The 26,463-nt window shown below is 39.8% G+C and overlaps 6 protein-coding genes across 7 annotated transcripts; 5 read left to right on the top strand and 1 right to left on the bottom strand.

Annotated features, from left to right (window-relative positions):
* Positions 1–1,446: 1,446 nt before the first annotated feature.
* LOC133709977 (probable histone chaperone ASF1A) lies at positions 1,447–3,668 on the top strand. Its single transcript, XM_062135949.1, has 3 exons — positions 1,447–1,956; positions 2,835–2,950; positions 3,062–3,668. The coding sequence occupies exons 1-3, from the start codon at positions 1,848–1,850 to the stop codon at positions 3,458–3,460; spliced, it is 624 nt and encodes a 207-aa protein (XP_061991933.1). The 5' UTR covers positions 1,447–1,847; the 3' UTR covers positions 3,461–3,668.
* A 213-nt stretch (positions 3,669–3,881) lies between these two features.
* Positions 3,882–6,391, bottom strand: LOC133709976 (protein DETOXIFICATION 16-like). The gene is made up of 7 exons (XM_062135948.1): positions 5,982–6,391; positions 5,191–5,735; positions 4,994–5,080; positions 4,861–4,917; positions 4,479–4,717; positions 4,173–4,378; positions 3,882–4,089 (listed from the first exon to the last, which is right to left on the bottom strand). The coding sequence occupies exons 1-7, from the start codon at positions 6,261–6,263 to the stop codon at positions 4,027–4,029; spliced, it is 1,479 nt and encodes a 492-aa protein (XP_061991932.1). The 5' UTR covers positions 6,264–6,391; the 3' UTR covers positions 3,882–4,026.
* Positions 6,392–11,033: 4,642 nt separating this feature from the next.
* Positions 11,034–13,556, top strand: LOC133708336 (bZIP transcription factor 17). The gene has a single exon (XM_062133797.1). It carries the CDS (start codon positions 11,183–11,185, stop codon positions 13,268–13,270), a length of 2,088 nt encoding a protein of 695 aa, XP_061989781.1. The 5' UTR covers positions 11,034–11,182; the 3' UTR covers positions 13,271–13,556.
* Positions 13,557–13,680: 124 nt separating this feature from the next.
* Positions 13,681–17,356, top strand: LOC133708337 (protein DETOXIFICATION 12-like). Its single transcript, XM_062133798.1, has 7 exons — positions 13,681–14,486; positions 15,274–15,818; positions 15,920–16,006; positions 16,120–16,176; positions 16,277–16,515; positions 16,597–16,802; positions 16,947–17,356. Exons 1-7 carry the CDS (start codon positions 14,241–14,243, stop codon positions 17,010–17,012), a joined length of 1,446 nt encoding a protein of 481 aa, XP_061989782.1. The 5' UTR covers positions 13,681–14,240; the 3' UTR covers positions 17,013–17,356.
* Positions 17,357–19,506: 2,150 nt separating this feature from the next.
* LOC133711151 (uncharacterized) lies at positions 19,507–21,693 on the top strand. The gene is made up of 2 exons (XM_062137315.1): positions 19,507–20,584; positions 20,903–21,693. The coding sequence occupies exons 1-2, from the start codon at positions 19,507–19,509 to the stop codon at positions 21,691–21,693; spliced, it is 1,869 nt and encodes a 622-aa protein (XP_061993299.1).
* A 1,439-nt stretch (positions 21,694–23,132) lies between these two features.
* Positions 23,133–25,874, top strand: LOC133710361 (protein DETOXIFICATION 12-like). 2 transcript variants are annotated; one of them, XM_062136411.1, is made up of 7 exons: positions 23,133–23,568; positions 23,879–24,423; positions 24,503–24,589; positions 24,698–24,754; positions 24,849–25,087; positions 25,176–25,381; positions 25,469–25,874. In XM_062136411.1, exons 1-7 carry the CDS (start codon positions 23,311–23,313, stop codon positions 25,523–25,525), a joined length of 1,449 nt encoding a protein of 482 aa, XP_061992395.1. In that variant the 5' UTR covers positions 23,133–23,310; the 3' UTR covers positions 25,526–25,874. The 2 variants fall into 2 exon arrangements, with proteins under 2 accessions (XP_061992395.1, XP_061992396.1); XM_062136412.1 differs by lacking the exon at positions 24,503–24,589.
* The last annotated feature ends 589 nt before the right edge of the window (positions 25,875–26,463 follow it).

Genomic DNA, 26,463 nt, shown 5'->3' with positions numbered 1-26,463 from the left:
TCAATTGCACCCGACAACAAGGGAGCAGACAACAATGGTCATACTTCACCTCTTCTAAAAAAAGAATGACATTCCCGCCTCACTCAAGGAAAGAAGCGGGTGAGTACTGAGTAGGTAAACATTATTGTCGACTTCTATGATCTACTCCTCTTAGGTAATTGAACTATAAACTATGGACAAAATACTGTTTACTCTCTATACTTATAGGGTCTCGACGTTTCAGTCCCTGACGTTTCAATTTCACATAAAAACTCCCTGAACTCTCCAATTTCACCTAATTAGTCCTTGCCGTCAACTTTCCGTCAAAAATTCCGTCATCTTGATGACAAAATAAAATAACTATTTTACCCTCACTGACAAAAAAAAAAAAATTGTTCTCCTTTTTTTTTTAACTCTATTTTCTCTATTTTTTTAAACTCTCTTTTCTCTTTTATTTATTTTTAACTCTCTTTTCTCTCTCTTTTTTTTAACTCTCTTTTCTCTGTTTTTTTTTTAAACTCTCTTTTCTCTATTTTTTTAATTTGTTCTCTTTTTTTGTTTCCTACTCTTTTTTTTAAAACTCTTTTTTCTCTCTATTTTTTTTAACTCTTGGCTTGGGTTTGCAGTGAAGATGAGGACGGAGACGAGAGAGGGGAGTTGAAAAAAAGGACAGAAAAGAGAGTTAAAAAAAGAAAAGAAAAGAGAGAGAACAAATAAAAAACATAGAGAAAAGAGAGTTAAAAAAAGAGAGAGAAAGGAGAGTTAAAAAAAAACCGAGAAAAGAGAGTTAAAAAAAAAACAGAGAGAGAACAAATAAAAAAAAAGAGAAAAGAGTGTTAAAAAAGAGAGTGAAAAGAGATTTAAAAAAAAAAGAGAAAAGAGAGAGAACAAATAAAAAACATAGAGAAAAGAGAGTTAAAAAAAAAAACAAAAAAATAGAGAATTTTTTTTTGGTCGGTGAGGGTAAAATAGTCATTTTACTGTGAAAAAACTGCCACGTGAGCAAGATGACATAATTTTTGACGGCAAGGACTAATTAGGTGAAATTGAAGAGTTCAGGGAGTTTTTAGGTGAAATTGAAACGTCAGGGACTGAAACGTCGAAACCTTATAAGTATAGGGAGTAAACAATATTTTGTCCAAAAACTATATATCCTGAATACCTATTTCAATTTATGATATTAAAGTATGGTCAATTGTCATTTATGTATTTTTTTTTTTGTTACAAACGAGACCCATCAGCAATGTCAAAAGACATGCTAAGTTTGGTTAACCAATTAGTAATCATATTTGTTTCTCCATAGATATGGTAGATATCCACCTCTAATGTTATTTTCGTACTTGTTTGTCCAAATAAATGTATTATAAGTTTGAAATCATTCGGGTCATTTTCATATTTAATTTAAATAAGTAAACGTGTCATAAATTTAGGTCAATTATGTCGGTTGAGACGTGAAGGTTAAAAAAATAGAGAGTCTAGAGAATCCAGTCGTGGGTTGGGCTCTGTTGCTCGCTCTCTCTGGTGTATAAATCCCGCCGGATGAGAAGGCAACGTGTGCCAAAAATGTTAAATGTCCCGCCCAAATTCCCACCTTAATTTCCCTCCAGAGCAGCAGACCGGGTACTGCCGGTAACCCCAACCCTCCCTCTTCCCCTCCCATATATATATATTTCCTTGCAAATCTCCGCTCCTCCAAATCTCCACCATCTTCTTTTCCCTCCAGCTGTCCGTTCCGGGTCTCCGGTCCAGCCCAAAATCCGTTCTAGGGTTCTTCGAGAGTCGGTGAAGGCTTAACCAAATCCAGGATTGGGATTCTGGGTCTATTTAAGGACGCAGCCGGACTCTTATTGTGAATTGTCGTCGCGAATATGAGTGCCGTCAACATCACAAACGTCGCCGTTTTGGACAACCCCTCTGCTTTTCTCAACCCGTTCCAGTTCGAAATCTCATACGAGTGCTTGGCTTCCCTCAAAGACGGTAATCCTGTTAAACCCATGATTATTCTATCTTGGATTTTACTTCTTTTGTTCTGTATTGGATGAATTTAGGGCAAAATGCTCGTTTGGTTTTGTGTAGGTTCAGCTAGGGTTCTTGGAATTTCTTCCCCAAATACTTGAATTTGATTTATCTCTTGCTGTAAATTTGTTGGGATTTTGTAATTGGGGTCTGTAATGAAAATTGGAGTAAGCAAAACAAAGAATTTATGGACTGCAAATGAAAATTTAGGGATCTTCTTGAATAGATTGAGCTTTAGGGATGTTATTGATGGTAGTGTTCATGATTCCCCCTTTGAAAAATCCCCGAGTTCTTGAGGCAGTGGTGAAAGCATAATATAATACAATTGAGGGAAAGCTTAATTTCTTCACCTTAAGTCTAGGTACAAATTTCTTGATGGATCAAGTTTGCCCGACTTTTTACTTATAGAGCATGGTTTTGTGTTCTATATTGTTAGATGGTTTCTAACTGATGATTGAAAGAGGATAAATGTAACTTATTTGTTGTATCCTATTGTAGGTGGTTCTGTTTTTTCCTGGTTTGATGACCAACACGAACAATTACTTGGTCTATGATTTATATCTGTCTTGGTTCTTCTAGGGGAGTGGCAGAATCTGTGGCATACCTAGGTTAGAATAGTTGGTTCAGGGTCTAGGTGATGCCGGACGTTGAACATTTCTAGGTTCAGAACTTTGCTTTCAACAAGCATGGTTGATTTTGGGTTTTAGGATGATAGGAATTTCCTGTGAAAAATGAAGAATGTGCATATCTGTATTGCTTGTCCAACTCCTTGAATGATCTCATCTTTAGCTGCAAAGTTATAGGTTTGTTGACATGAGATATTATTCAATTTCTTACAGACTTGGAATGGAAGCTCATATATGTTGGATCTGCTGAAGATGAGACCTATGACCAACTTTTGGAGAGTGTGCTTGTTGGTCCTGTCAATGTTGGCAACTACCGTTTTGTATTTCAGGTAATTATACCGACTCCTTGTATCAGGTTCTCAAGGTTATTTTAAGTTTCCAACATGGATGTGAAACTCAATCCTCTTTCTGTTTTCTTATGTGTTTTGTTCTCCTGGCAGGCTGACCCTCCAGACCCGTCAAAAATACGTGATGAAGATATCATTGGTGTCACAGTACTGCTGTTGACATGTTCATATATGGGGCAGGAGTTTGTTAGGGTGGGATACTATGTGAACAATGATTATGATGATGAACAACTGAGAGAGGAACCTCCCCCTAAGTTGCTGATTGATAGGGTCCAGAGAAACATTTTAGCTGACAAGCCGCGAGTCACAAAATTCCCAATAAATTTTCATCCTGAGAACAATGAACATGAGGAGCCACCCCCTTCTTCACTTGATGATGCAACAGAACCAAAGCAGCCCCTATCTTCGCCTGATTTAGCAACTGAGTCAAACATCACTGCAGAAGAACCATCCCTTCCACCTGTATCATCTGTCGGAAGTGCAGAAAATTAAGTGGTTTTATATCAAATCTTCAAATTTCTTCCTGGCAGGGTGATCCTTTTTGGTGACATAGCTATATTAAATTTCAAACATTCCCATTTTGGAGAACATTTTAACATTTGGAGAACATTTTAACATTAATCTAGGGTGTTTCATCGGAATGTTATGTGCCATCATTTTCTTGTTCGGTTGATGAGATGTGCCATGGGATTGCCTCAAAGTTGAAGCATTCTGGGTTCATTCTTCAGAGTCTTAGTGCACTTCTATCTGATAGAAATGATGTAATCAAGTATTGGGTAGCCTAGACTGAGCACTAATGAATGAAATAGGATGGAATGCACTTGGTAGCAGTCCTTGAAGTATAAGTCAAATGTTCTGATTATTATCATTTATCTAATAGGACTAATATTAATTGCATGCTTTAGAACAATCATGGAATAGAATGGGACTAGAAATTTCTTGAATTACACTTCAATCTTGTTGACTTCAGATTTCCAGGTACCTATCAATTTATTCTCTCTCCCATTTGAATGAAGTTTCTTCTATTTCATCCGAGTTGTGTTCATATGTCTCATAAACTAAGCTAATGCCTTGTCAATCACCAAGCTGGTATTCTGAACTCTATGAGCAGCTTTCATGGCCTGAAATGTGTAAATGAACAGACATCAAATAAACTCTTGTATTTGACATGTATAAATCAGTTATAAGTTTGACTCAAATTTACCTCTTGATACCAGTCGGTGCAGGCATTTACTGCAACAAGTGCAGTAACTTGAACAAAAAGTGCACAAATGATACCCATCCAAAGCCCCATGCCTCCAATATGAAGGATGAAAGCAAAAAGCACTGCACTAGGAATTCCCACAACATAATAAGCCCCAAGGTTTATGCATACACAAAGATTTTGCCATCCACACCCCCTGGCAGCCCCTAGAATTTTGAATAGAAGAAAAAAAAGGCCGTTACACTGTAAGTTCTGAACCAAAGTCATGAAAACATCAGATTCAGTAGTGTTTATAGAATTTAGGACCTGAAAGAACGCATTGGAATCCATCCAAGAAGTCAGATAGTGCAAGCAGTGGCATCATTTCAGCAACATATCTGATCACTTCATTCTCGTTGCTGTATAGTACTCCCCAAACACGGCGAACCAATACTGTGGCTATTGCTATAGCGGCACCCTCGGATAAAGCCATTGTGATCATGACTTGTAGAGCTAATCGTGCACTTTGTGGCCGCCCGGCACCCAATTCATTTGACACTCTTGTACTGTTTGATAACAGACGATTGTTTTTAGTAGAAAACATATGTACTACTAATTCTATGTTGCTGCTTTTCTGGAGGAGATCAACTTATGCAGTAGTAATGAGAATGTACTGAGGAATCACCCAAAAACACATGGCATCACTAACCTTATAGCACTGCCAAGACCAACTGATATCATATAGACCATCCAACATGTGTTAAGGCTGCTTGAACAAAAACAAACATTTTTTCATATTTTGCTATCCATAAGTAGAAACTGATAGAGTAAGGCACTGATACCTTATAGATAACACAGATGTCTCAAGTTTTGGATTTGGGAGGAGACCGGACAAGAGAACAACCATTTCGAATGTCCAATATTCAAAACTGCATTAAAAAGATTCTAGTAAACCAGTAGTTATAGTTGAAAGACTGTTATAGGTAGTCTGCAACAGATATGTACTACCTCTTATATGGAGAAGAAGAAACTTGGTTACCATATCATTATAGCTGATGGAACGGCAAGCTTGATAAAGCTTAAGATATCATGCAATGCCTCTTTCGTAAATCCTGTCCAAGTGTTCTTGCAGACCGGCGAGAACATCACATAACTTGCCAATAACAACACATTAACCCAATAGGAAATGCTAATGGCCAATGCTGCGCCTTTGCTTCCTAGTCCAAATTTCAAACAAAGTGCCCAACAGATTATAATGTGAAGAAAAGCTGTGATTGCAGAGCTTATCATCATTGGAAACACATTGTTTTGTGTCTGTAAGAATCTATTGAGGCATTGAAGGAGGCTGTACGCGAAAAGACTCGGCATCATCCATCGATTGAAAGTTCCTGCTTCGTTGGATATCTCGTGGTCTTGGCCAAGAGCAATAAGAATGGTGCTTGTGTAGAACCAAATGAGTGCCAAGGGAATGCTCACCGCTAACAGTGTTAGTATTCCTCGTTGCATATGGACTCCAAGCATGTGGTACTGTTTAGCCCCATAGGCTTGCCCACATAGCGTCTCTAACGCACTTCCCATTCCCAACTGTGCTAAAAAATATCAAATATTTGTAAAAAGAAAAAAAAAAAAGTTGAGGAAGATGATCTTCCAAACCCTGCTAGGAAAATGGAGGTGATATACCAAATTTCGAATAAATTGTATGACAACAGTTTATTTTAAACCACATTTTGTAAGTATAATGACACATCATTTGGTGAACAAATTTGGTAACCGTAACGCTATAATGAAAAATGAAACGGTTAAAGTTGTGACAAATTGATGCTCTCTTACCAAGATACTGTATCCGGTGACCGAAGCAAACGAAGAGCCCAAAGAGGCACCGGAAAGCGGAAGCTCTCCGAGATGGCCGACGTACATGACTGACGTGATTTGTAAGCTACACTGCATCAAACTTACTGCAATAAGAGGCCCTGCAAGCCATAGTTGCTTCTTAGCTTCTTCAATAACATCATCTCTACCAAATCCTTGCTGGGATGTTTCGGCATCGATTCCATGGTTTCTCTCTTGATTTTGAACCAGAGGATTCTTAAGACTTGAACTCACTTCTGCCATTGTTACAGAAAGAGCATCTTTGGCTTCTGAAACTGATTGCCTTTGTTTATTATGACACGGAGGCAATTAGTGAGACGGAGGATCATAATTTAGAAGAAAACAAGGAGTACTTGACAAAGAAGAAGACAACATAAGGGATATTATATAGAATGTCCATAGTGTCATCGTCATGTGATATTTAATGTGTTTTGGTCGAAAATGCTACCAAACTTTCTAACTAACTATTTTTCTTCCATCTGGCCAGTCTTTTAGCTGACGCCATCATAGCTGTTCATCATACTAGAAACTTCTTTTCTCGTAGCATTTTGTACCTTTGAAGGCATTGTCTACTTTTTGTTTAGATCAATTAGGAGTAGCGTGCTGCAGAGGATTTAGAAATTGCAAGGCTTTTTCTCATCCAAAAACCATTTTCTTCTATTCATTTTTGAAGGTGTCCTGATGTGTAACTTCATGATCGTTTTATGACTATCCATTAATATTTTTCGTCGATAAGTCATAAATTAGTTAGTGTAACCAACATCATATAGATCATGAATTTAAATTTTTGTGCCACGAGGAAAGTACAGCGCGGGGTACATAGAATAAACAGGGGTGAAAATAAGATTTACAAAAATCTGTAAAAGAATTGATTTTGCAAAGATCAGATGTCTTTCTCTCTAACTCTCGCGAGAGAGGGTTCTTGGCGGCGACTAGGTTGGGCTGGTGGCCGCCTTGCATTCTCAACCAAGAAGGGGGTCTCTTCACCTTCGTCTTGGCTGCATCTTGGTGTCGTTGGGCTCGCTCGACGGTGCCTATCCTCTGTAGGCTGCGGCCTTATTCTCCTTGTTGTGGTCGCGGTTTGTGCTCATAACAATGGTGGTCTGGCGACTGACATGGAATCGATCGGGGCTTGTGACCGGGCTGCAGGTTGGATGACGACCGCGAGGGTGGGCATCAGTGTCGGGGCCTTTATGCATGGTGATGGCGATCTATGGTTGGGCAAGGATCAGTCGAATTCTAAGGAGGAGGAAGGGATCGGTGGTGATCTAGATTTCTCTTCGGTGGCAGGGATTGATGTCGGGATTGAATTTGGTTTTGAGGTTGGTGGTGGAACTCGCTCTCCTTTGCCGGAATTGGATCCATCTCTATCCAGGAGGCGTGTTGATGTCTGCCTTCAGGTGGGTGCTATCAGTGGTGGTGGAAGCGCAGGCGGCGTATTCCCGCGAATGGTGGATGACGACGGCTTATTCCAGCGAAGGGTGGCTGACGGCGGCGGCATGACTGCCTTCTCATCTAGGGTTTACCCTAGGTGTGTTGGTTGGGCTTGACATTGGGCTGTTAGGGTTTGGTTTTGGGCCCAAGTAGTTGTTTTGTCCTCAAGGATCGTGGGCTGGACTCTATTTTCTAGGGCCTGGGTTGGTCTAGAATTGGAGGTGCAAGTCTGCAAGATGAGGTTTCATCCTTTACTTCCATTATTACTTAAAATTTTGTTAGGTCGCAAAGATCACATTCTCTGAGGATTCATTTTACTATTTACTTCGGAGGATGTTTGATCTTTGTTTGAAATAAAGGTGCGTTATTTTCCTTAAAATGTGGGTGTACTCGGGGTGGCCTGGGGCTTGTTCTTGTTCTAGAATAGGTGTTTAGGGTTCCCTAAGAAACGATTCTTTCTGTCGACCCCATAGGGGTGTTTCGCTTTGTACTGCTTGCTGAATATATATAATGGGCTGACCTCTTTTCATCGAAAAAAAAAGATTTACAAAAATCCAACCAAAATATGAAATTTTTTGGTGATTAAACTTCTATTATCATATATATATATATATATATTTTTAGAATAAATGTCAACTCCATTAATAATAAGAAAGATTACAAAAGACAGATGTATAAACTACATCATAAATGAAAGATACGAAAATAAAGCAATGAACATAAAACCTAGCAAAGATACGATTGGATGCAAAAATGCATCTGAGGACGCATCGGGTGTAAACCGTGCTATGTGAAAAGTTACTAATAGTATGACCAACCATAACAGGGTAATCTTCTATCAAAGTAACCGGTGGTATGACCGACCAAGCAGATTCCTCGTACATCTTACGTCGAAAAGAGAATAATCTTCCACCTATGTTACTGATAGTGTGACCATCCACAAAAGGGCAATCTTCTAACAATGTAACTGGTGATGTGACCATCCAAACATCTTCCACGTAAAAAATACGCCAAACAGAGATCAATCTTCCACCAAAGTGACCTAAGAACCAAAAGGATGAAAACCAAAAGACAATCAACCTCAAAACCCAGATCCAGGCCAAGTGCCAAGCCCAAATCCAGACCCAGATCCAGGCTCAGCCCCAGATCCGACCCGGATCCCAAATCCGGATCTTCAAACCAATCTGCACCATGCCGTCGCTCAGCATCTTCAGCCTGGGAAAGCTGCGGCCTATCGGCTCAGCATCCGGCGCTCTGTCGCCCGTCGCACGCCTCCCAACGTCGCTCATATCAACCTTCCAGACGCAAATCCAGAACCGCCGTACGCGACCAAGACTCGCCTCCATCGTACGACGCTCGTCCACCACCAGAAGTGGAAAGCGATTCCACCATCCGAGCCTCCAATGGCCTCGAGAATCACCATAGTAACTCCGGCGCATGGAAGAGAAACGAGGCAAGCAACCCTCGCTGCTACGCCAGATCCCTACCGCACCATCGGAATCACCCAAATCCTCCATATTCATGAAGGAAGATTCAGAAGCAAACCGCGTGGGCGGCTGCTCTCTCCCCTAGCAAAGCGCTAGGTTTTTTTTTTTGTTGCCCTAGTTGAGGGTAAAAAAATCTATTATCATATTAATCGTAGGTGATAAGAAATATATTTTTGTTGATCAACCATTCATTTATTTCAATTACATTTAAATAATTACAAATAATCACCGAAAAGAAAGATGGTCACTGCAAATAAAATTTTAACTATTTTGTAGATTATTGTATTACAATAGTAAATCATCTCCTTACGATCAAATTATTTCGAGATCTGAACAAATTAATTTACCCTCATATTAAATTAATCAACTTAATATTTTGATTTGTTTCGACATCTGATCAAACTAATCTATCATTATATCAAATTAATCTGTTTAATATATCTGTATATTAATGTAGCGTAATCCAAGTTCTATTAATCCCTAGCAATTTGCATCTGGTCAGAGTGGGTAATCTCGTAAATTTCTGGAAAGAGGAAACAAATCTTAGTCTCTTAAATGCTCTTAAATATATATTGGGTTTTTGTCTATTTACCCCATTTTTAGAGATTTTTTTTCCACTTACCCCATTAAGTTTTTTTAATTCTCTCTTACCCAAAACACTCTAAGGAGGTATTCCCTAATACCCCATTAAGATGTTTTTTTTGTTTTTTATTTTTTTTTAATACCATTTTACCCTTACCCCTTTGTTACTTAGAGAGAGAGAGAAAATGGAAGAGAGAGAAACCATGGGAGACTTCGCCGGAGTTCGGTAACCGGTCGCCGGAATCCGGTCAACTTTCGCCGGATTCCGGTCACCGGCCGCCGGAGTCCGGTCACCGGTTACCGCCCACCGGAATTTGCTGAAAATCTCACCGGAAAGTTTTTTTGCACCCAATAGACATCTATTGCCTCCTAATAGAGGGGCAATAGATCTCTATTGCCCCCCAATAGACGACTATCAGCCATGTATTGCCCCCCAATAGACGTCTATTGCCCCCCAATAGACGTTTCGATTACAGAAATGAGAACTAATTTTTCTAAAATTACACAAATATAACTTTAATTAAAGAAAAAAAAAGAGGAGATTACATTAATTCAAAACGTCTATTGCCACCCAATAGACATCTATTGCCCCCCAATATAATCTTTTTTTCCTTTCTTTTTTCTTTCCTTCTGGGCCTTCTGCCCTCATTTTATAAGAAATAAAAGAAAGGATAATGAAAAACAGTATAATCAAAAGCATAGGCGACCTTCTAAATCCAATTCCATCTTTTCCAATAAGGATGAGGCGAAACGGTTACTCTAAACAGTAAACATGATGAATGAGTTCAAAGGCCAAATGGCAGCATCATATTCATCTATAGCTATAACACGTTCCTTTGAAAAAGCACACAAAATTCAATACTAAAATATAAAAAGAAGCCAAAACAGAGTACAGCATATGATATCAACAAACAAATGGCCTAGTCTTATCACTCACAACCGAAGCCAATAAATTGGTCAGAACTTGCAGAGGATCACAATCATCAACAAAACCGACCAACCGGTTCCGATCAAAACAATCACCGCGAACAACAAAACGCTCAAATCAAATTCAAGGCTTTCGTGAGGAACAGCCCGCCCATGAGGATGTGGGTCAATATCCGACCCAAAATTCAGAGCGAAGAGCCTGGCGACGGAGAGAGTCTCGACGGAGCATCGAAGCCGGACGGGCCTCCGATTGGGCGAAGAGCCTGGCGACGGAAGGATTACGTTACAGTTTCAGATGACCGGCGACCACGCCGACGACGATCTGGCCGAGATCGTGACAGGCTGGAGAGAAGAGAGAGAGAGAAGAGAGATGGAGTGTGATCGGGGAGAGAGAGTGTGTGGTGTTTGGTTGTAAATCTTTAAATGGGTTGAGGACAAAATGGTCTTTTGACGTCAAATTGTGTATGCTGGAATAAAAATCTCTTGCTGGGGTAAGTGGGATAACTTTGGCTAATTTTGGGGCTTTTGGTTAAGGACCCAATATATATTTGATTTGGATAATACACGGTTTGGGTCGCACTGCTATTATAGAGTCCTCCCACACAGTCAATACCCGTGGAAAGTTCAGACTAGTTTCCCCCAAACGAGTTTCTCCGTCTCCGTCTCCGTCTCCGTCTCCATTTATACCCCTCTAAACTCTCTCTCTCTCAAACCTTCCAGAAAACCCTAAACATGGAAGACTCAGTCGTCGCCGAACCGCCGATACTCCCTCCAGATCTGACCCGTAACGCTACCAATTCCGGCGAGGACTTCGAGTCCCTTCCGATCCCTCCTCTCGATCCTCAATTCTTCTCATCTGACACCGGAATGCCCTCCGATTCCTTCATGTCGGATCTCGGGTTCGGGTTCGGCTCCGACGACAATTGCGATTACGAGCTCACCTTTGATGATTTGGACAATCTCTACCTCCCGTCGGAGGCCGACGACTTCCTCATCCCCGACGGGTTTGATCCAACGGCTCAGCCGAGCGGTGATTCCACTCTTCTGTTGGATTCGGAGTCTCCGGAGTCCGGAATTTCCAAGGGCTCCTCGGATGGCGTGGTCTCCGGTTTCCTGAATTATCCGTCGTCGGAGTCCGGTGGCCACGATCAGGAGTTTTCGGAGAATTCCGTCGGGCCGTTGTCGTCTCAGGGCTCCGGGATTCCCGAGGCGGGCAATTCTCCTACTCATTCCGGCAACTCCGATCGCGACGTGTCGTCGAACGTCACTACTGCCGATGAGAAGGTGAAGATAGAGGAGGAGATGACCAGAAACGGCTTCGTTGCGAAGAGGAAGAAAGAGAGCGGCGGCGAAGAAGGGAACGTGGAGTCGAGAAGCTCCAAGTATCGGAGGTCGGAGAGTGGCTTGAACGATGAAGATGAGAAGAGGAAGGCCAGATTGATGAGGAACAGAGAGAGTGCTCAGCTTTCGAGGCAGAGGAAGAAGCATTATGTGGAAGAGCTTGAAGATAAGGTAAGGGCTATGCATACAACTATAGCTGATTTGAATACTAAGATTTCATATATTATGGCCGAGAATGCTACTCTGAAGCAGCAATTGAGCAGTGGTAGTGGCATGTGCCCACCGCCGCAGCTGCCGCCTCCGGGGATGTACCCAATGCCACCCATGGGTTATCCATGGATGCCATACTCGCCTTATGTTGTGAAACCGCAAGGTTCTCAGGTCCCTTTGGTTCCCATACCTAGGCTTAAAACCCAGCAGCCTGTGCCTGCGCCAAAGCCGAAGAAGAAGTCGGAGAGTAAGACCAAGAAGGTTGCTAGCATTAGTTTCCTGGGTCTGCTGTTTTTCCTGTTGCTTTTTGGTGGACTTGTTCCCATGGTGAATGTTGGTTTTGGTGGGTCGAATTATGTTAGAGATAGGTTTTACGATCAGCAGAGGGCGAAGGTTTTGACGGTTGAGGGTCATTTGAATGGATCAGAGGGAAATATACCTTTAGGAGTATCTGGTGGGAAATTTGATGTCTCTAACAAAATTCATGAGAGGCAGAAAGAACAGGGGCTACCTGGCGTGGGTAATGCTAGTGAGCCTCTTGTTGCCTCTTTGTATGTTCCGAGAAATGATAAACTTGTTAAGATTGATGGGAACTTGATTATTCATTCAGTCCTGGCCAGTGAGAAAGCTAAAACTCATATTAAGAGTAGGGAGGCCAGAGTGGAAGGAGCTAAAGATTTGGTTTCAGCATTGGCTATACCTGAAGCTGGAGTGAACAGAGGGAGACGTGCTCCTTTATACAGAACTCCTGCTGGACAACGGAAGGCTCTTACAGCTGGTTCTGCTGATGGTAAACTGCAGCAGTGGTTTCGTGAAGGTCTTGCTGGACCGTTGTTGAGTTCAGGCATGTGCACTGAAGTGTTCCAGTTTGATGTATCAGCTGCTACTCATTCAGGAGGTATAATTCCTGCCTCGTCAGTTGCCAATGTTTCTGAACACGGTTCAAATTCTGCAAGGCTTAACAGGGGAGGAAACAGAAGGATCCTTGGTGGTCGCGCAATTCCCCTTGCTGGATCCAATCATAATGTTACTGATGAAGAACGCGCCATAAGAAACAATCAGTCGAGCAACAACTTTCAAGGCAGTAATTCTTCCATGGTCGTTTCTGTTCTGGTTGATCCTAGAGAGGCAGGTGACATTGACGTTGATGGCATGATCAAACCCAAGTCACTTTCTCGGGTTTTCGTTGTTCTGCTTCTAGACAGTGTGAAGTATGTCACTTACTCATGCGTGCTTCCTCGCTCTGCTCCTCACTTAGTGACTACTTAACATGGAAGTTCAGTTCGGAGTTTTAGACAGACACCTAGATCTAATTTCAGAAGCTCCCAGTTAATTTATGTAACAGGAGTAGCTGTTTCTGTAAGACTTTAACTTCATGCTCTCTACTTACTAGAGTATTGGGAGCTGTTTATGCTTTGGTTTGAATGCTATCACTGTAGTGAACATGTGGAATCATATAGCTCCTGGCTTGATGTAGCCATTTGAGTTTGTATGGAACACCTAGGTTATATGATACAAGTATAATTTATAAGAAAAGGAAATCTACTTTTCATAATGAGTATTTGTGCCCCATTTACTAGGCGAAAGAATTCTATCTATCAAAGAAAGGAACAAACCGAGCTTGGGCCGACCCCCATGGCTTAGACGACTAATTGACAGTTTCTCCTTTTGAGATGTTTTAACTGGGTTTCTTTTCCTTTGCGAGGCATCGACGATATGACTCATATGAGGAATGATATATAATCCGCGAATCAAACAAAATTTACATTGAACAAAATTGTACCGAATTGTTATGGAAAACTAATGAAAATAGAAGCCTGTAAATTCACAGCCATTTTGCTGTTCTTGTAGGGAAACTTCATCTATTTTACATGGCAAGTATTAAACTCCATATAGTCAAGATCAAAGTTGGAATTCTATTTTTCTTAGACTTCCTTTGAACTAGTGAAGAAAAATCCAAATTCTAATCAATAAAAAACGGTAATTAATACATCAATAAGGGGCAACTCATACTTTGTTCCCAAGTAAAACGTGATCATTTCATTCATTTGTGATCAGATTGAAAAACAACTAATTTTTTGCATATTTAGTGTTCCAGCTGCACAGTCATAAATTTTACCGGCGGCCGTTTAAGTGCCAAAAGTCTCTCTCCACCTCCACCTTGCATTTATATTCCAACTTCTGTAGTATGCTAAGCTGAGCACAAGCCCCCCAAACCCTTCTGCAGCCACAGACAAAAATGGAGGAGAGTTTGTTATTCCCAAGAGGCAAAGATCAAGCAGAGCAAAGAAAAGAGTCATGGGGTATGTTTTTCGAAGAAGTCAAGAGGTTGGGTTGCTTAGCCGGACCTATGGTTGCTGTCTTGCTATCCCAGTACATGGTGCAGGTTGTTTCGATGATGATGGTTGGTCACCTTGGTGAGCTTGCTCTCTCCAGCACTGCCTTGGCCATATCCTTTTCCGGGGTCACCGGTTTTAGTGTTCTTGTAAGTCTTCCACACCTTGAACTTTTCTTTCTTTTTTCTTCCATATCAGGGAATTTGATTTTCTGTGTCCAACCTTAAGGTTAATGAACCTATATTATATAACATATCAATATGCATCCTACAGGTTTAGTTGAATTTCTGAACATTTTTTGGCTGCAACTAATGCTTGGTTGAATTTATTTGTATCATATTATCATTGCTCTAATCTTTAGCCAGTTACATGTTAGACTTTTACTCGGACAATGACTCAAAAACTGGGTTTTAGATTCAAAAAGGCCATTGATTATACTGAACAATAGCTTTTGATTTAGATAAAAAGATGACCTTTGTAGCTAAGTTTAAGCCAACTACTTTTTATTGGATATTAGACCCTTGAAGTTGATGGCGTACAGAGTTCTTTTTGGTTTTATTGGAGTTCTTAATAGGCTAGCTGAAGATTATTTGATTTATAAGAAGTTCATTAAGACTTTAGGACTAGTCTAGGATCTCGTATAAAGATATGTGTGTTCTGTTGACCTGCTGTTGCGGACAACAATGCACATTCAGATGAATTCGTCCTTCCATACTCAATTTGGTCGCTTAGTGCTGTTAATTTTGCAGAAACCATGTCGGAAAACTATGTGCAACATTTATTCCTAAACAGATGCCATGCAGTTGGATATGATATGTGAAAATGTAAAATTGAATTCAAGATGGAGTTGGTTATCTAAAATCCAATTACTAAGTAGAATCTATCTACCAACAAAAGATGTTACTAACTAGATTTCGTACCTTGATCTTTGAACAGCTAGGAATGGCCAGTGCACTTGAAACTTTATGTGGGCAAGCGTATGGAGCTGAGCAATATCAGAAACTTGGACTTCAAACTTACACCGCCATATTTTCTCTCACCTTAGTTTGTCTTCCTTTGTCTTTGATATGGATATATATGGCGGATATACTGATGTTCATGGGCCAAGACCCTGTAATTTCACATGAAGCTGGCAAATTCACAATCTGGCTTCTTCCTGCTTTGTTTTCTTATGCAACTCTCCAACCACTCAATAGATACTTTCAGACTCAAAGTCTAATAACTCCTATGCTCGTGAGCTCTTTGGCGACTATTTTGTTCCATATTCCTCTCTGTTGGGCTCTAGTATTCAAGTCTGGACTGGATAGCCTTGGAGGGGCATTAGCAATGAGTATTTCCTACTGGTTCAATGCGATTGTACTTGGATTGTTCATGAAGTTTTCTTCCGCCTGTTCGAAAACCAGAGTTTCAATTTCTATGGAGCTATTCCATGGAATGAGAGAGTTCTTTTGTTTTGCCATCCCTTCTGCTGTAATGATATGGTATTTTTAATCTCCTATTCTATTTGCTTTCTAAAAATATTTTAATTGCAATGTCCTTGTCGTTTTATTTTTGTGTTCTTGATTTATCTCGTTTGTTTTAGCCTTGAGTGGTGGTCATTTGAGCTGCTTATCTTGCTGTCCGGGCTTTTACCAAACCCAGCTCTTGAAACTTCAGTTCTGTCTGTATGGTAAGCTTTCTCTGCGTGAACTTCAGTTACCAAGTTTGTCAAGTTTGATATCCATACTAATGAGATGGTTCTCCATTAGGCAATGTGATAAACTCTTAAGTTTTTGTTAACAGTCTCCAGACCATTGCGACACTCTATTCAATACCATACGGGTTTGGTGCTGCAGCAAGGTAAGCTTCAAACACAGATATACCCCAGCAGATTACATGTTTGTCTACTTCTAATGTACGTAAGTAATAACTTGCCGTTTTGCTCTTTGGATATGTACAGCACTAGAGTTTCAAATGAACTAGGTGCTGGCAACCCAAAAGGTGCTCGTATGGCTACGTGTGCTGCGATGTTTCTTGCACTCATAGAGACAACTATAATAACCACAACCCTCTTTGCCTGCCGCAATCTGTTTGGCTACAGTTTTAGTAATGAGAGAGATGTCGTCGATTACGTCACAACCATGGCTCCTCTAGTTTGTCTCTCTGTTATACTAGACAGTTTTCAAGGGGTCCTTTCAGGTGAGTTTCTATCTTTTTCTGATATAAGTTCTTTCATGTATCAATCTAATGTTTAAGTTTCGTCAATGGTTGAATATTCAGGTATTGCTAGAGGATGTGGGTGGCAGCATATAGGGGCTTACGTAAACCTTGGAGCATTTTATTTATGTGGGATTCCTGTTGCTGCTACATTAGCTTTCTGGGTTCAACTAAGAGGAAGGGGTCTTTGGATTGGAATACAAGTTGGAGCTTTTGTGCAAACCACTCTGCTTGCTGTTGTAACAACTTGTACAAACTGGGAAAAGCAGGTCTGTTCTCAACCCATTTATGACCTCTTGATAATCTTACTCCTGATCTTTATGACATCACTCCTGATCTTTATGACATCGGAATTGTTAAGACTTTGAAAACTATAACCTAAGGATCTGTATGTTGGGTTTTTGATGTTTCAGGCAAGTAAGGCAAGGGAGAGGATATTTGAGGCAAGCTATGTAGAAGCTAATGGATTGTTGCACTAATCGAGCAGAGATTAATCAGTTTTGATGAGCTTAATTCTCTTTAATCATGGTACTAAAGGAGAAATTACTTGCTTCTAGTTATGAGGCTGACAGCATTGCTGCACAGCACATAATGAGCACCAGAATGTGCCAGAGAGCGTCCACTGCAAGATCTGGCCCCGAACAGCGCCTCACCTTTGGAGTGCCGAAAGTCTTAAATGGGCTTTTATCATGATAAATCGATGTGGAAAATGGAAAGTTAACTGTCGAGTTGGATACATTCTGCAAATTTTATCTTGAACTTTACATATGCAATACAAGTCAACATTTCATAACTGGTTTGTTTTTCTAATCATTTTCACAACAAGAAATCACCAATCACATGTAGTTGATCAACAAGTAGTCCACAGTCCTATAGTCTTGAGTTGGGCACCTGTGCTACGATCTGGTATGTAACGCTACTAGATCCTGCAAAGATTACATATCTGAGTAGTCAGTGGTACAATGATATGGTGCTGGCCGAGGACTCTCCAACACCAAAGTCTATGTATTATCAAAATGACATAGTTTGGCCAAGTAGTCCACTCAAGAAAAAAGAAAACTGTCCTCTAATTCCAAGTGAAGCTGCAGGTGGTGCTGTTCTGCACTATTTTTTTTTTGAATCTTCAGCCACTATATATTGTCAGACGCAAAGATTGTTCACTCCTTGCTTTACTTTTCTTTTTTTGGTAAATCACTAGCTCCCTTTGCTTGGAAGCTTTTGTGCCTCACTTTTTTTGCCCCTTCCAAAAGTCAATAGTGTTATTCCAGTCTGGACTAGGACACATAGCTAGGTTTCAGCAGCATTAGCATTGGTCTAGTAAAAAAAAACAAAAACAAAAACAAAAACAAAAGAAAAAAAACAAATGTTAGAGCAATAGAATCACAAATGTTGGCTACTAGTGTTATTATTAGTTTGTAGATTCATATTAAAAAATTCACGTTAGTATTGAATCCGAAAGATACTTACGAACTTTTAGAAATTATTTAGCTTTGGTCTGCTTTGTGTAGTTATACTAATTAAACCAAGTTTTTCCAGCTGATGATTCATTTCAATAATCCCTCAACGGTTTCCTCACTTTGTTTACTTCGTAATCTCACTTTGTTTGCTACGCAACCTCACTTCTTTAACTTCTTAACCGTTTTGTTCATCTCTTGCAAAGTGGCACGGCCCCATCCATCTATATATAGATGTATGACCCGATGGCAACTTCTAATATGGGAGTTTTCTTAAAAAATAAAAAAAAAACTTCTAAAATGGGAGTGGATTCCAAAGCCCCTTTAGTAGAATCTGATGCAAAGCTGCTCATTGATCTAGAAATATTAAACATATCTAAAACTCTACGAGTAAGAGTCATTTAGATATTTCCAATTAAATCAAATGCTTCCGGTTGGCTACAGACTTCTTTGATCATATCAGTTGTGGGTAGAAACATGCCAGCCGGCCACATATGCTATGGGCATGCATTTTTCTTATTTATTTTCTGGTTTATAAATAGGGTTTTTGTCAATTTACCCTAATTTTATAGTCAATGTTCCCACTTACCCCAGCAACTTTTTTTAATTCCCCTCTACCTTAAACACTCTAAGGATCTATTTCTTTTTACACAACATTTCTATTTTAATATATTTTTGTTTACCTTTTTACCCTTTTGTTAACGCGACCTAGTCTCCCCGCCTATACACACTCAGTTTCAAATCCCGAGGTAACGAATAGAGAGAAGCTTCTGCTTAGAGAGAGAAGCTCTGGTTCTGGTGCGATAGAGAGAGAAGCTCGCAATGGAGAGAGAAAGAAGCAATGTCGCTTTGGATTTCAACCATGCTGCAGCTCGGTTTGAAACGATTTCAATTCCGTTTCTTCGATTTTTTTTTTTTTTATCCTTGTTTGCTATTCATCTCGATTGAGTCTGAGGCTGATTTTTTGAATCTGAGTTTTGTTTTCCTGTACGTTTTGTTATTTCCGACTTATTGCGTTAATTTTGGTCTGTGTTTCGTGAATTTCATCTTTGATTTGGTTCGATTTGATATTTTTCATGCTTATAAGTTTGTTGTGCTAAGTTTGATATGTTTCGTTGTGCTAAGTTTGTTGTGATTCTGTTTTGAAACGGTTCGTTTTGTTATTTCTGACTTATTGCGTTAATTTTGGTCTGTGTTTCGTGAATTTCATCTTTGATTTGGTTCGATTTGATATTTTTCATGCTTATAAGTTTGTTGTGCTAAGTTTGTTGTGATTCTGTTTTGAAACGGTTCAATTTATTCTGGTATTTGTTAATCGTCTATTGCCAGTCATTATGGGTTTACATAGTTGCTATTCTTCTTTTTTGGATGAATTGTTGTTCACGGTGTTGATAATGATGTGATTTGGTAGCTTCTGACATGATTTTGGTCTTTGTGAACCATCTATTGGGAGTCAGTATGTGTCTATTGGGGGGCAATAGTGGTTTTTTTTTTTTTTTTTTTTTTTATATACAGGAATATGGATGCTTCCTTGGCTGTTAAGTGCACTCATTCTGGACAAAGTTTCATGTTTTGTATTAATCAATATATGAGCTATGCTCATTTGTTTGAATACATTTGTGAACGGTTCAAGTTTTCTGCAACTGATGATATTGAGCTTCATTATTCGCTTCCTGGATGCGCTATTTTTTTTCTTCGCAATGATGATGATTTCAAGACGCTGTTTAGCGGTGCCAAGATTTACAAGTTGGATTGTGTTGATATTATGGTGTTGAAGAATAGTGTAAGTTGCAGCAAAAAAACTTCTGTTTCATTTGAAGATAGCTGCTCTGGTATTGTGGATGAAGATGATTACCTCACTGAGGCATTTAGGACTGAAGTTCAAAAGTCTTACTTGTCAAATGAGTGGGCTAGTTACATTCAATGTGTAGGGCAGAAATTTCGTGGCGGTTCCCCTGAGTTTCGAGACAGGCTCAGAAAGTATGCTATTGAAGTTGGGTTCAGCTTTGTATTTATTAGAAATGACTGGGACAGACTTCATGCAGTTTGTTCCAATTGGGGAACCGAAGGATGTGAGTGGAATGTCCGTGGTTATGTATTGCCTGCAAATGGTTGCTTTATTATTGGTGAGTTGGACAATGTCCATTCTTGCAAAGGTGTTCTTCGAAAGCAAAAACATGAGCTTTTGGGATCAAAAATTGTCAAGTCATGTATTGAAGAGCACATTAGCTATAACTTGTCATTGAAGCCAAGGGAAATTATCAGCAAGTTCAAGTTAGCTTATGGGTTTGATATATCATACAAGGTTGCTTGGAAAGCAAAGCAGAAGGCTAGGGAAATGATTTATGGCTCTGAGGCTGATTCGTTTAACATGTTAACATGGTATAGGGAAGCTGTATTTGAGACGAACCCCAGTTCTTCTTTTGTTTTGGAAGTTGATTCATCGAGTAATCGGTTCCAGAGGCTTTTCCTAGCTTATGCAGGCTGTGTTCGTGGCTTTGAATTCTGTCTTCCCATCTTGTATGTCGATGGGACTTTTGGGAAGAGTGTCTACAAGGGGCAGATACTTTGTGCAACCGGAAAGAATGGAAATCATGGTATTTTTCTCATGTCTATGATTTTTTATTGGTATTTTTGTTGAAAATGTGTTGCGGCACGCTCCCTTTGGCGGTGCAGCGGCACGCTGCAATTATGTTTTGACCCCCAATAGACATATATTGCCCCCCAATACACGTTTATTTTTTTCTGATTTCTCTCCCCTTTTTGTTTCTATTATGTTTATTGTTGTTTTTTTTAATTCTTTTTTGTTGAAAATGTGGAGCGGCACGCTGCAATCATGTATTAGGGTTTCTAAACCCCAATAGACGTCTATTGACCCCCAGTAGACTCACTTTTTTTTTTCTTGTTTTCTGTAGGTTTCTTTCCTCTTGCAATGTGTGTCTGTGATTCTGAGACTGATGCTAATTGGTCCTTTTTCTTCCAACACTTGAAGAACTTGCTGGAACCTCAAGGTAGAAAGATCACTTTTATTAGTGATCGCGGTGTTGGACTGTTGAGTGCTTTCGACAAGATATTTCCTGGTAATCCTCATCTTTTCTGTTACAAGCACTTGGTGCATAACCTCATGACTAAATACAACGGTAAAGGCTCTTCTGTTTTGAAAGATGATGTTAAAAAGAAGTTTTTTGAGTTGGCATATTCATGCACTGAAAAGGAATATCGTTTTCATTTAAGAGAGTTGAGAGAAGCTGGTGGTGCTGATATTATAGATCCGTTTCTTGCTGATCTGCCTGTTCAAAACTGGTGCCGTGCATTTTTCCCTGGATGCCGTTATGGAATTATGGCTAATAGTATAGCTGAATCTTTTAATGCTTGGTTTGCTGTTGAGCGGGAGATGCCAGTGTACACTATGCTTGATCAGACTCGGATTAGGGTGATGCAGATGATGGGTGAGAGGAGAGATGAGGCACAGCTTTGGACCTCACAACTTACTCCTGTTATGGAGGGTCGTTTGAAAGAAGGTATGGAGAAAGCTTGCCGTTTCAATGTGCATTACTCCCATACAAATGTTTATGAGGTTAGATCAAAGTATTCTTATGTTGTGGACCTTGGAACTCCTTCGTGCTCATGTAAAAAATGGGAGATTAACTGCTTCCCTTGCTGCAATTCAAGCTGCCTCATTGGATGTTTATGCTTTTATGGATAAGCATTTTTATGTTGATTATTACAAGAAGTGTTATGATTTTCCAATTTATCCAATATCTAATGTTGATATATATGGCTTCTTCGGAATCTGCAAGTAATGACTTCATACTTCCTCCAAATGCAAAGAGGCCTCCCGGGAGGCCTAGGCTCAAGAGGTTCAAGTCTAGAGGAGAGTGTGAAAAGAAGCTCATTCGTTGTGGCCGATGTGGCAAAATGGGACAGCATAACAAGAAGACCTGCACTGAACCTATTTGAATGTAAAGTTGTCAATTGTTTTAGCATTTTGATTGGTTGTATTGGGGGGCAGTAATAGGCTATTGGGGGGTAATAGATGATTTTATCCAGGGTCAGTTTAACATTTGTTGGTGTCAAAGATTATTGACATTGATTGGTACTTCAGTTTTGTTGTGAAATTTTGTAACACTTGCACATTCAAATGTAGTTGGATATCCTATTGTGTTACTTCTGACACTCTAACCAAGCTCTATTGGGGGCCAATAGACCTCTATTCGGGACCAATAGACATGTATTGGTCCCCAATAGAGATATATAATCTCAAACAGAAGCTTCTATTGGGCCAATAGACGTGTATTGGCCCCCAATAGAGGCTTCTATTTTGGCATAATAGACGTCTATTGCCCCAATAGACATCTATTGTCCCAAAACAGAAGGTTCTGTCCGGGCAATAGACGTGTATTGGCCAACAACAGAAGCCTCTATTGGGGGCCAATACATGTCTATTGCCCCGACATAACCTTCTGTTTTTGGTACAATAGATGTCTATTGCCATGCTATACACATCTGTCCTTAATGACCCCCAATAGACACCTATTGGGGCAGTAAGCGTGTATTAACCTGCAATAAGCTCACAATGCATGTTCATTTTCATATTTTTCAATTTTTGTGTCCCCGGTTAACATAAAACATTCAATAAACATGAATTTGTAATAGATTTCAAACCGAAATCCTAGATTTTTCTGATTTTGAAACTTGCAAATACTATTCTTCTCATTTACCCACTCGATTAACCAAACCTAGGCTGTGAACAAGTTCAATCTCACAGAAAGGTAAAGAATCTGAAACGGGAAAGAGATTTTCACTCACTTTCTATGATAACTACGCCGGAGAACGTTGAATCGCCGCCGGAGTTGGTCTAGATAGCAGAGTTGGTGGAGAAACTGTGAATCGAGAGCGAGAGAGAGAGCGAGTTTTTTTTTGAAACTGAAAAATGGTGGAAAACGAACCGCCTTAAAGGAGTTGATCAGTTGAAGGGGTTTTGGTGGGTTAGTGGGTAGAATTGTCTTTTTCACCCAGGTTTGGGTTAGTGGGAACAATTTTTTCTTTCTGGGGTAACTGGGCCAAAATTTCCCAATATTGGGGCTGATGGTTATGGACCCATGGCAGCCACATGCAGATTGCGAGCCTTGAGAAAGACGAGCCTGACTTTGTATATACTTTGTTACATGATATCGACAACACATTTGGTGAATGATTAGGACGACTCCAGAGGTCTTTATTGCCCTTAACCAAGTCTAAATGTGGCTGGGTGCTTTGCTTCGTTTTAAGTACGAAGGCATAATTGAGATCCCTCGGCTGCAGTTGTATTGCAGATACAAATATGGAAGAGAGCTTGTTAACATTACCAAAAGAAGTAAAAGATCCAAGAAAATTTAGTAGTACTAGTTTGACATGGGCTTATTTCTTTGAAGAAGTGAAGAGGCAATGTTACATAGCAGGACCTATGGTTGCCGTGATTCTATCCCAGAACTTGTTGCGTGTGGTTTCGATGATGATGGTTGGTCACTTGGGTGAGCTTGCTCTCTCTAGCACCTCCATTGCCATTTCCCTCTCTGGAGTCACCGGCTTTAGTCTTTTTGTAAGTCATCTTCTTTGCTGTTCACGGACATTTAGTAACACTTTTTTTTATGTCCAACTCTTTGCTTTTAGAATTGCCAATTAACCTGTCTTCACAAGGCATACAACGCACATATTCAGTAATGACCATTAGCCAAGTTTTATGCCTTGTATGGTAAGAAACCCCAATATGTAACATCTATATAGGCAATACAGCAGAAACTTAATTGGCAACCTATATAAACATAATGTATATCAACTTGAATTTATGCTGGTAAATTATGTTTCCAATAACCAGGTGGATCTGGTAACTTGGGTGTTAATTTGGACAGATAGGAATGGCCAGTGCACTGGAAACAATATGTGGGCAAGCGTATGGAGCTAAGCAGTATCAGAAACTTGGACTCCAAACTTACACTGCTATAGTTTCTCTCAACTTAATTTGTCTCCCTTTATCTTTGTTATGGATATATATGGAGGACCTGCTGATTTTCATGGGTCAAGATCCTCTCATTTCTCGCGAAGCTGGAAAATTCACAATTTGGCTCATTCCCGCTCTATTTGCTTATGCAACTCTTCAACCACTCACCAGATACTTTCAGACACAAAGTTTGATGACTCCTATGCTCCTAAGCTCTTGCGCTACCCTTGTGTTCCATATTCCTCTTTGTTGGGTTCTAGTATTCAAGTCTGGACTGGATGTCCTTGGAGGGGCATTAGCAATAAGTGTCTCATATTGGTTGAATGTGATTTTACTTGGATTGTACATGAAGTTTTCTTCTGCTTGTTCACAAACCAGAGCTCCAGTTTCTAAGGAAGTATTCCATGGAATGAGAGAGTTCTTTTACCTTGCCATCCCTTCTTCAGTAATGATATGGTAATTCATATATACTATTTTTCAAATATATAGTCTCCCACTTTTATTTTTCTTGATTCTTGGTGCACGGTGATTGTAGCATTGAGTGGTGGTCATTTGAGCTGCTTATTTTGCTTTCTGGGCTTCTACCAAATCCAGCTCTTGAAACTTCGGTTTTGTCTGTGTGGTATATTTTCTGCCTGCATACAAATATTAAAACCGATGTTTCAATTTGATCTCTTTGTAATACTAAGAGATATCGATGACAATTTTGCTTGATTTTGTTTTCGGACAGTCTCCAGACCATTTCAACACTCTATGCAATACCTTATGGGTTTGGTGCTGCAGCGAGGTATATTTGTTTACTACTAATGCACAAGGTAGCTATGTTTGCAAGTAATAACCTATACTATCTTTTTCTTCCTTTTCTCTTGGGAATTGTATAGTACTAGAGTTGCAAATGAACTGGGAGCTGGTAACTCAGAATGTGCTCGTATAGCTGCGCATGTTGCATTGTTTCTTGCAGTCACAGAGACAAGCATAGAAACAACAACCCTCTTTGCCTTCCGGCGTTCTTTTGGTTACACATTTACCAATGAGAAACAAGTAGTCGATTACGTCACATCAATGGCGCCTCTAGTGTGTCTGTCTCTTGTACTAGACAGCTTGCAAGGGGTCCTTACAGGTTAATCAATAAAAATCCGATAAGAAATGAGTTATTTTTTTTCATGTTCCATTAATTCCAAGTGTTACATATATGGTTGAATATACAGGTATTGCTAGAGGATGTGGGTGGCAGCATATAGGGGCTTACATAAATCTTGGAGCATTTTATCTTTGTGGAATTCCAGTTGCTGCTATATTGGCTTTCTGGTTAGAGCTGAGAGGAAGAGGCCTTTGGATTGGAATACAAGTTGGTTCTTTGGTGCAGACCATAACGCTTTCTTTTGTAACTAGTAGTACAAATTGGGAAATGCAGGTATGGTTTATATCCTCAACTGTTAATGTTGGAAATGGTTGGACTGTGAAACTGAAAAGATCTTTGTGTTGGGATTTGATTTTGCAGGCAAGTAAGGCAAGGGAGATGGTATTCCAGGGAGGCTCATCAGAAGATATTGGATAGTGCCACTGATTGACACATGCAGTCCAAAAAGTTGTTCAGAGATTGATTCAGCATTAGTGCTGGGAGAGACACTTGAGCTCAACTTGCAACCGCTCGATAATGCTTATTGGCAATGAACTTCATTATAAGAATGAGAGTACATGCAGGATGAGCTGATGACAATCACAATAAGAAAATTAGTACGGACATGATTATGAATTTATGATAGGACGTCCAAATGTGTCATCTTCACTTAGGAACCTATTATAAGAATTGATATCGATTTATCCAACAGTTTGGTTTATCCTTCTAGTTGGGCTGCCCTTTGATCATTTCAAAATTGATAAATGGTTACTAGAGGTGTTTTTTTCTTCTTCTTCTTCATATTTACTATAGTTCAGTATAGCATAATAAATCAATATTATAGAAATATGGGGTGTTTATAGTGGTTTGAAACTCACCATGGATCCAAGTAACATTTGGTCTAGTGGCATAAGTCTCCCTTTTGTAAGTAAGTGGTCGTGAGTAACTCACAAAAAACTGGTTGTTAATGTAATAAAAAAAAATAAAAAATAAACTCGCCAAGGATCTCCAAATTAATTAAAAAGCTCACTGTGGAATGTGATTCTTTATCACTGTTAATCTTATCAATGGAGAGAACTATGATTGCCACCCTTTGGGTACCTTGTTTTCAACTGTAAAATGATGTTGCAAGCTTTTGTGTCCTGCAGTTTGCTCCATATTCACAGAAAGAAGAATAGCAAAGGAGGGTCTTTCTGCTGCTGTAAAATGATCAGATTCCTACTCATATTAGGACACTATTATTGATGCTGATGCTGCTGTTACTCGCACAAAACTAGAATCTTCAGCACTTTCTACTGCTTCTTAGCGTGCTCTTTGCTTTTTTCTAGGGCCTCATTATAACCGGAAAAAAAAAAAGAAGGTAGGGTTATCATTGA

Source organism: Rosa rugosa, chromosome 5, assembly GCF_958449725.1.
Source record: "Rosa rugosa chromosome 5, drRosRugo1.1, whole genome shotgun sequence".
NCBI lineage: Eukaryota > Viridiplantae > Streptophyta > Magnoliopsida > Rosales > Rosaceae > Rosa > Rosa rugosa.
The sequence above is the reverse complement of the archived record's forward strand: the minus strand, read 5'-3'. Positions and strand labels throughout refer to the sequence as shown.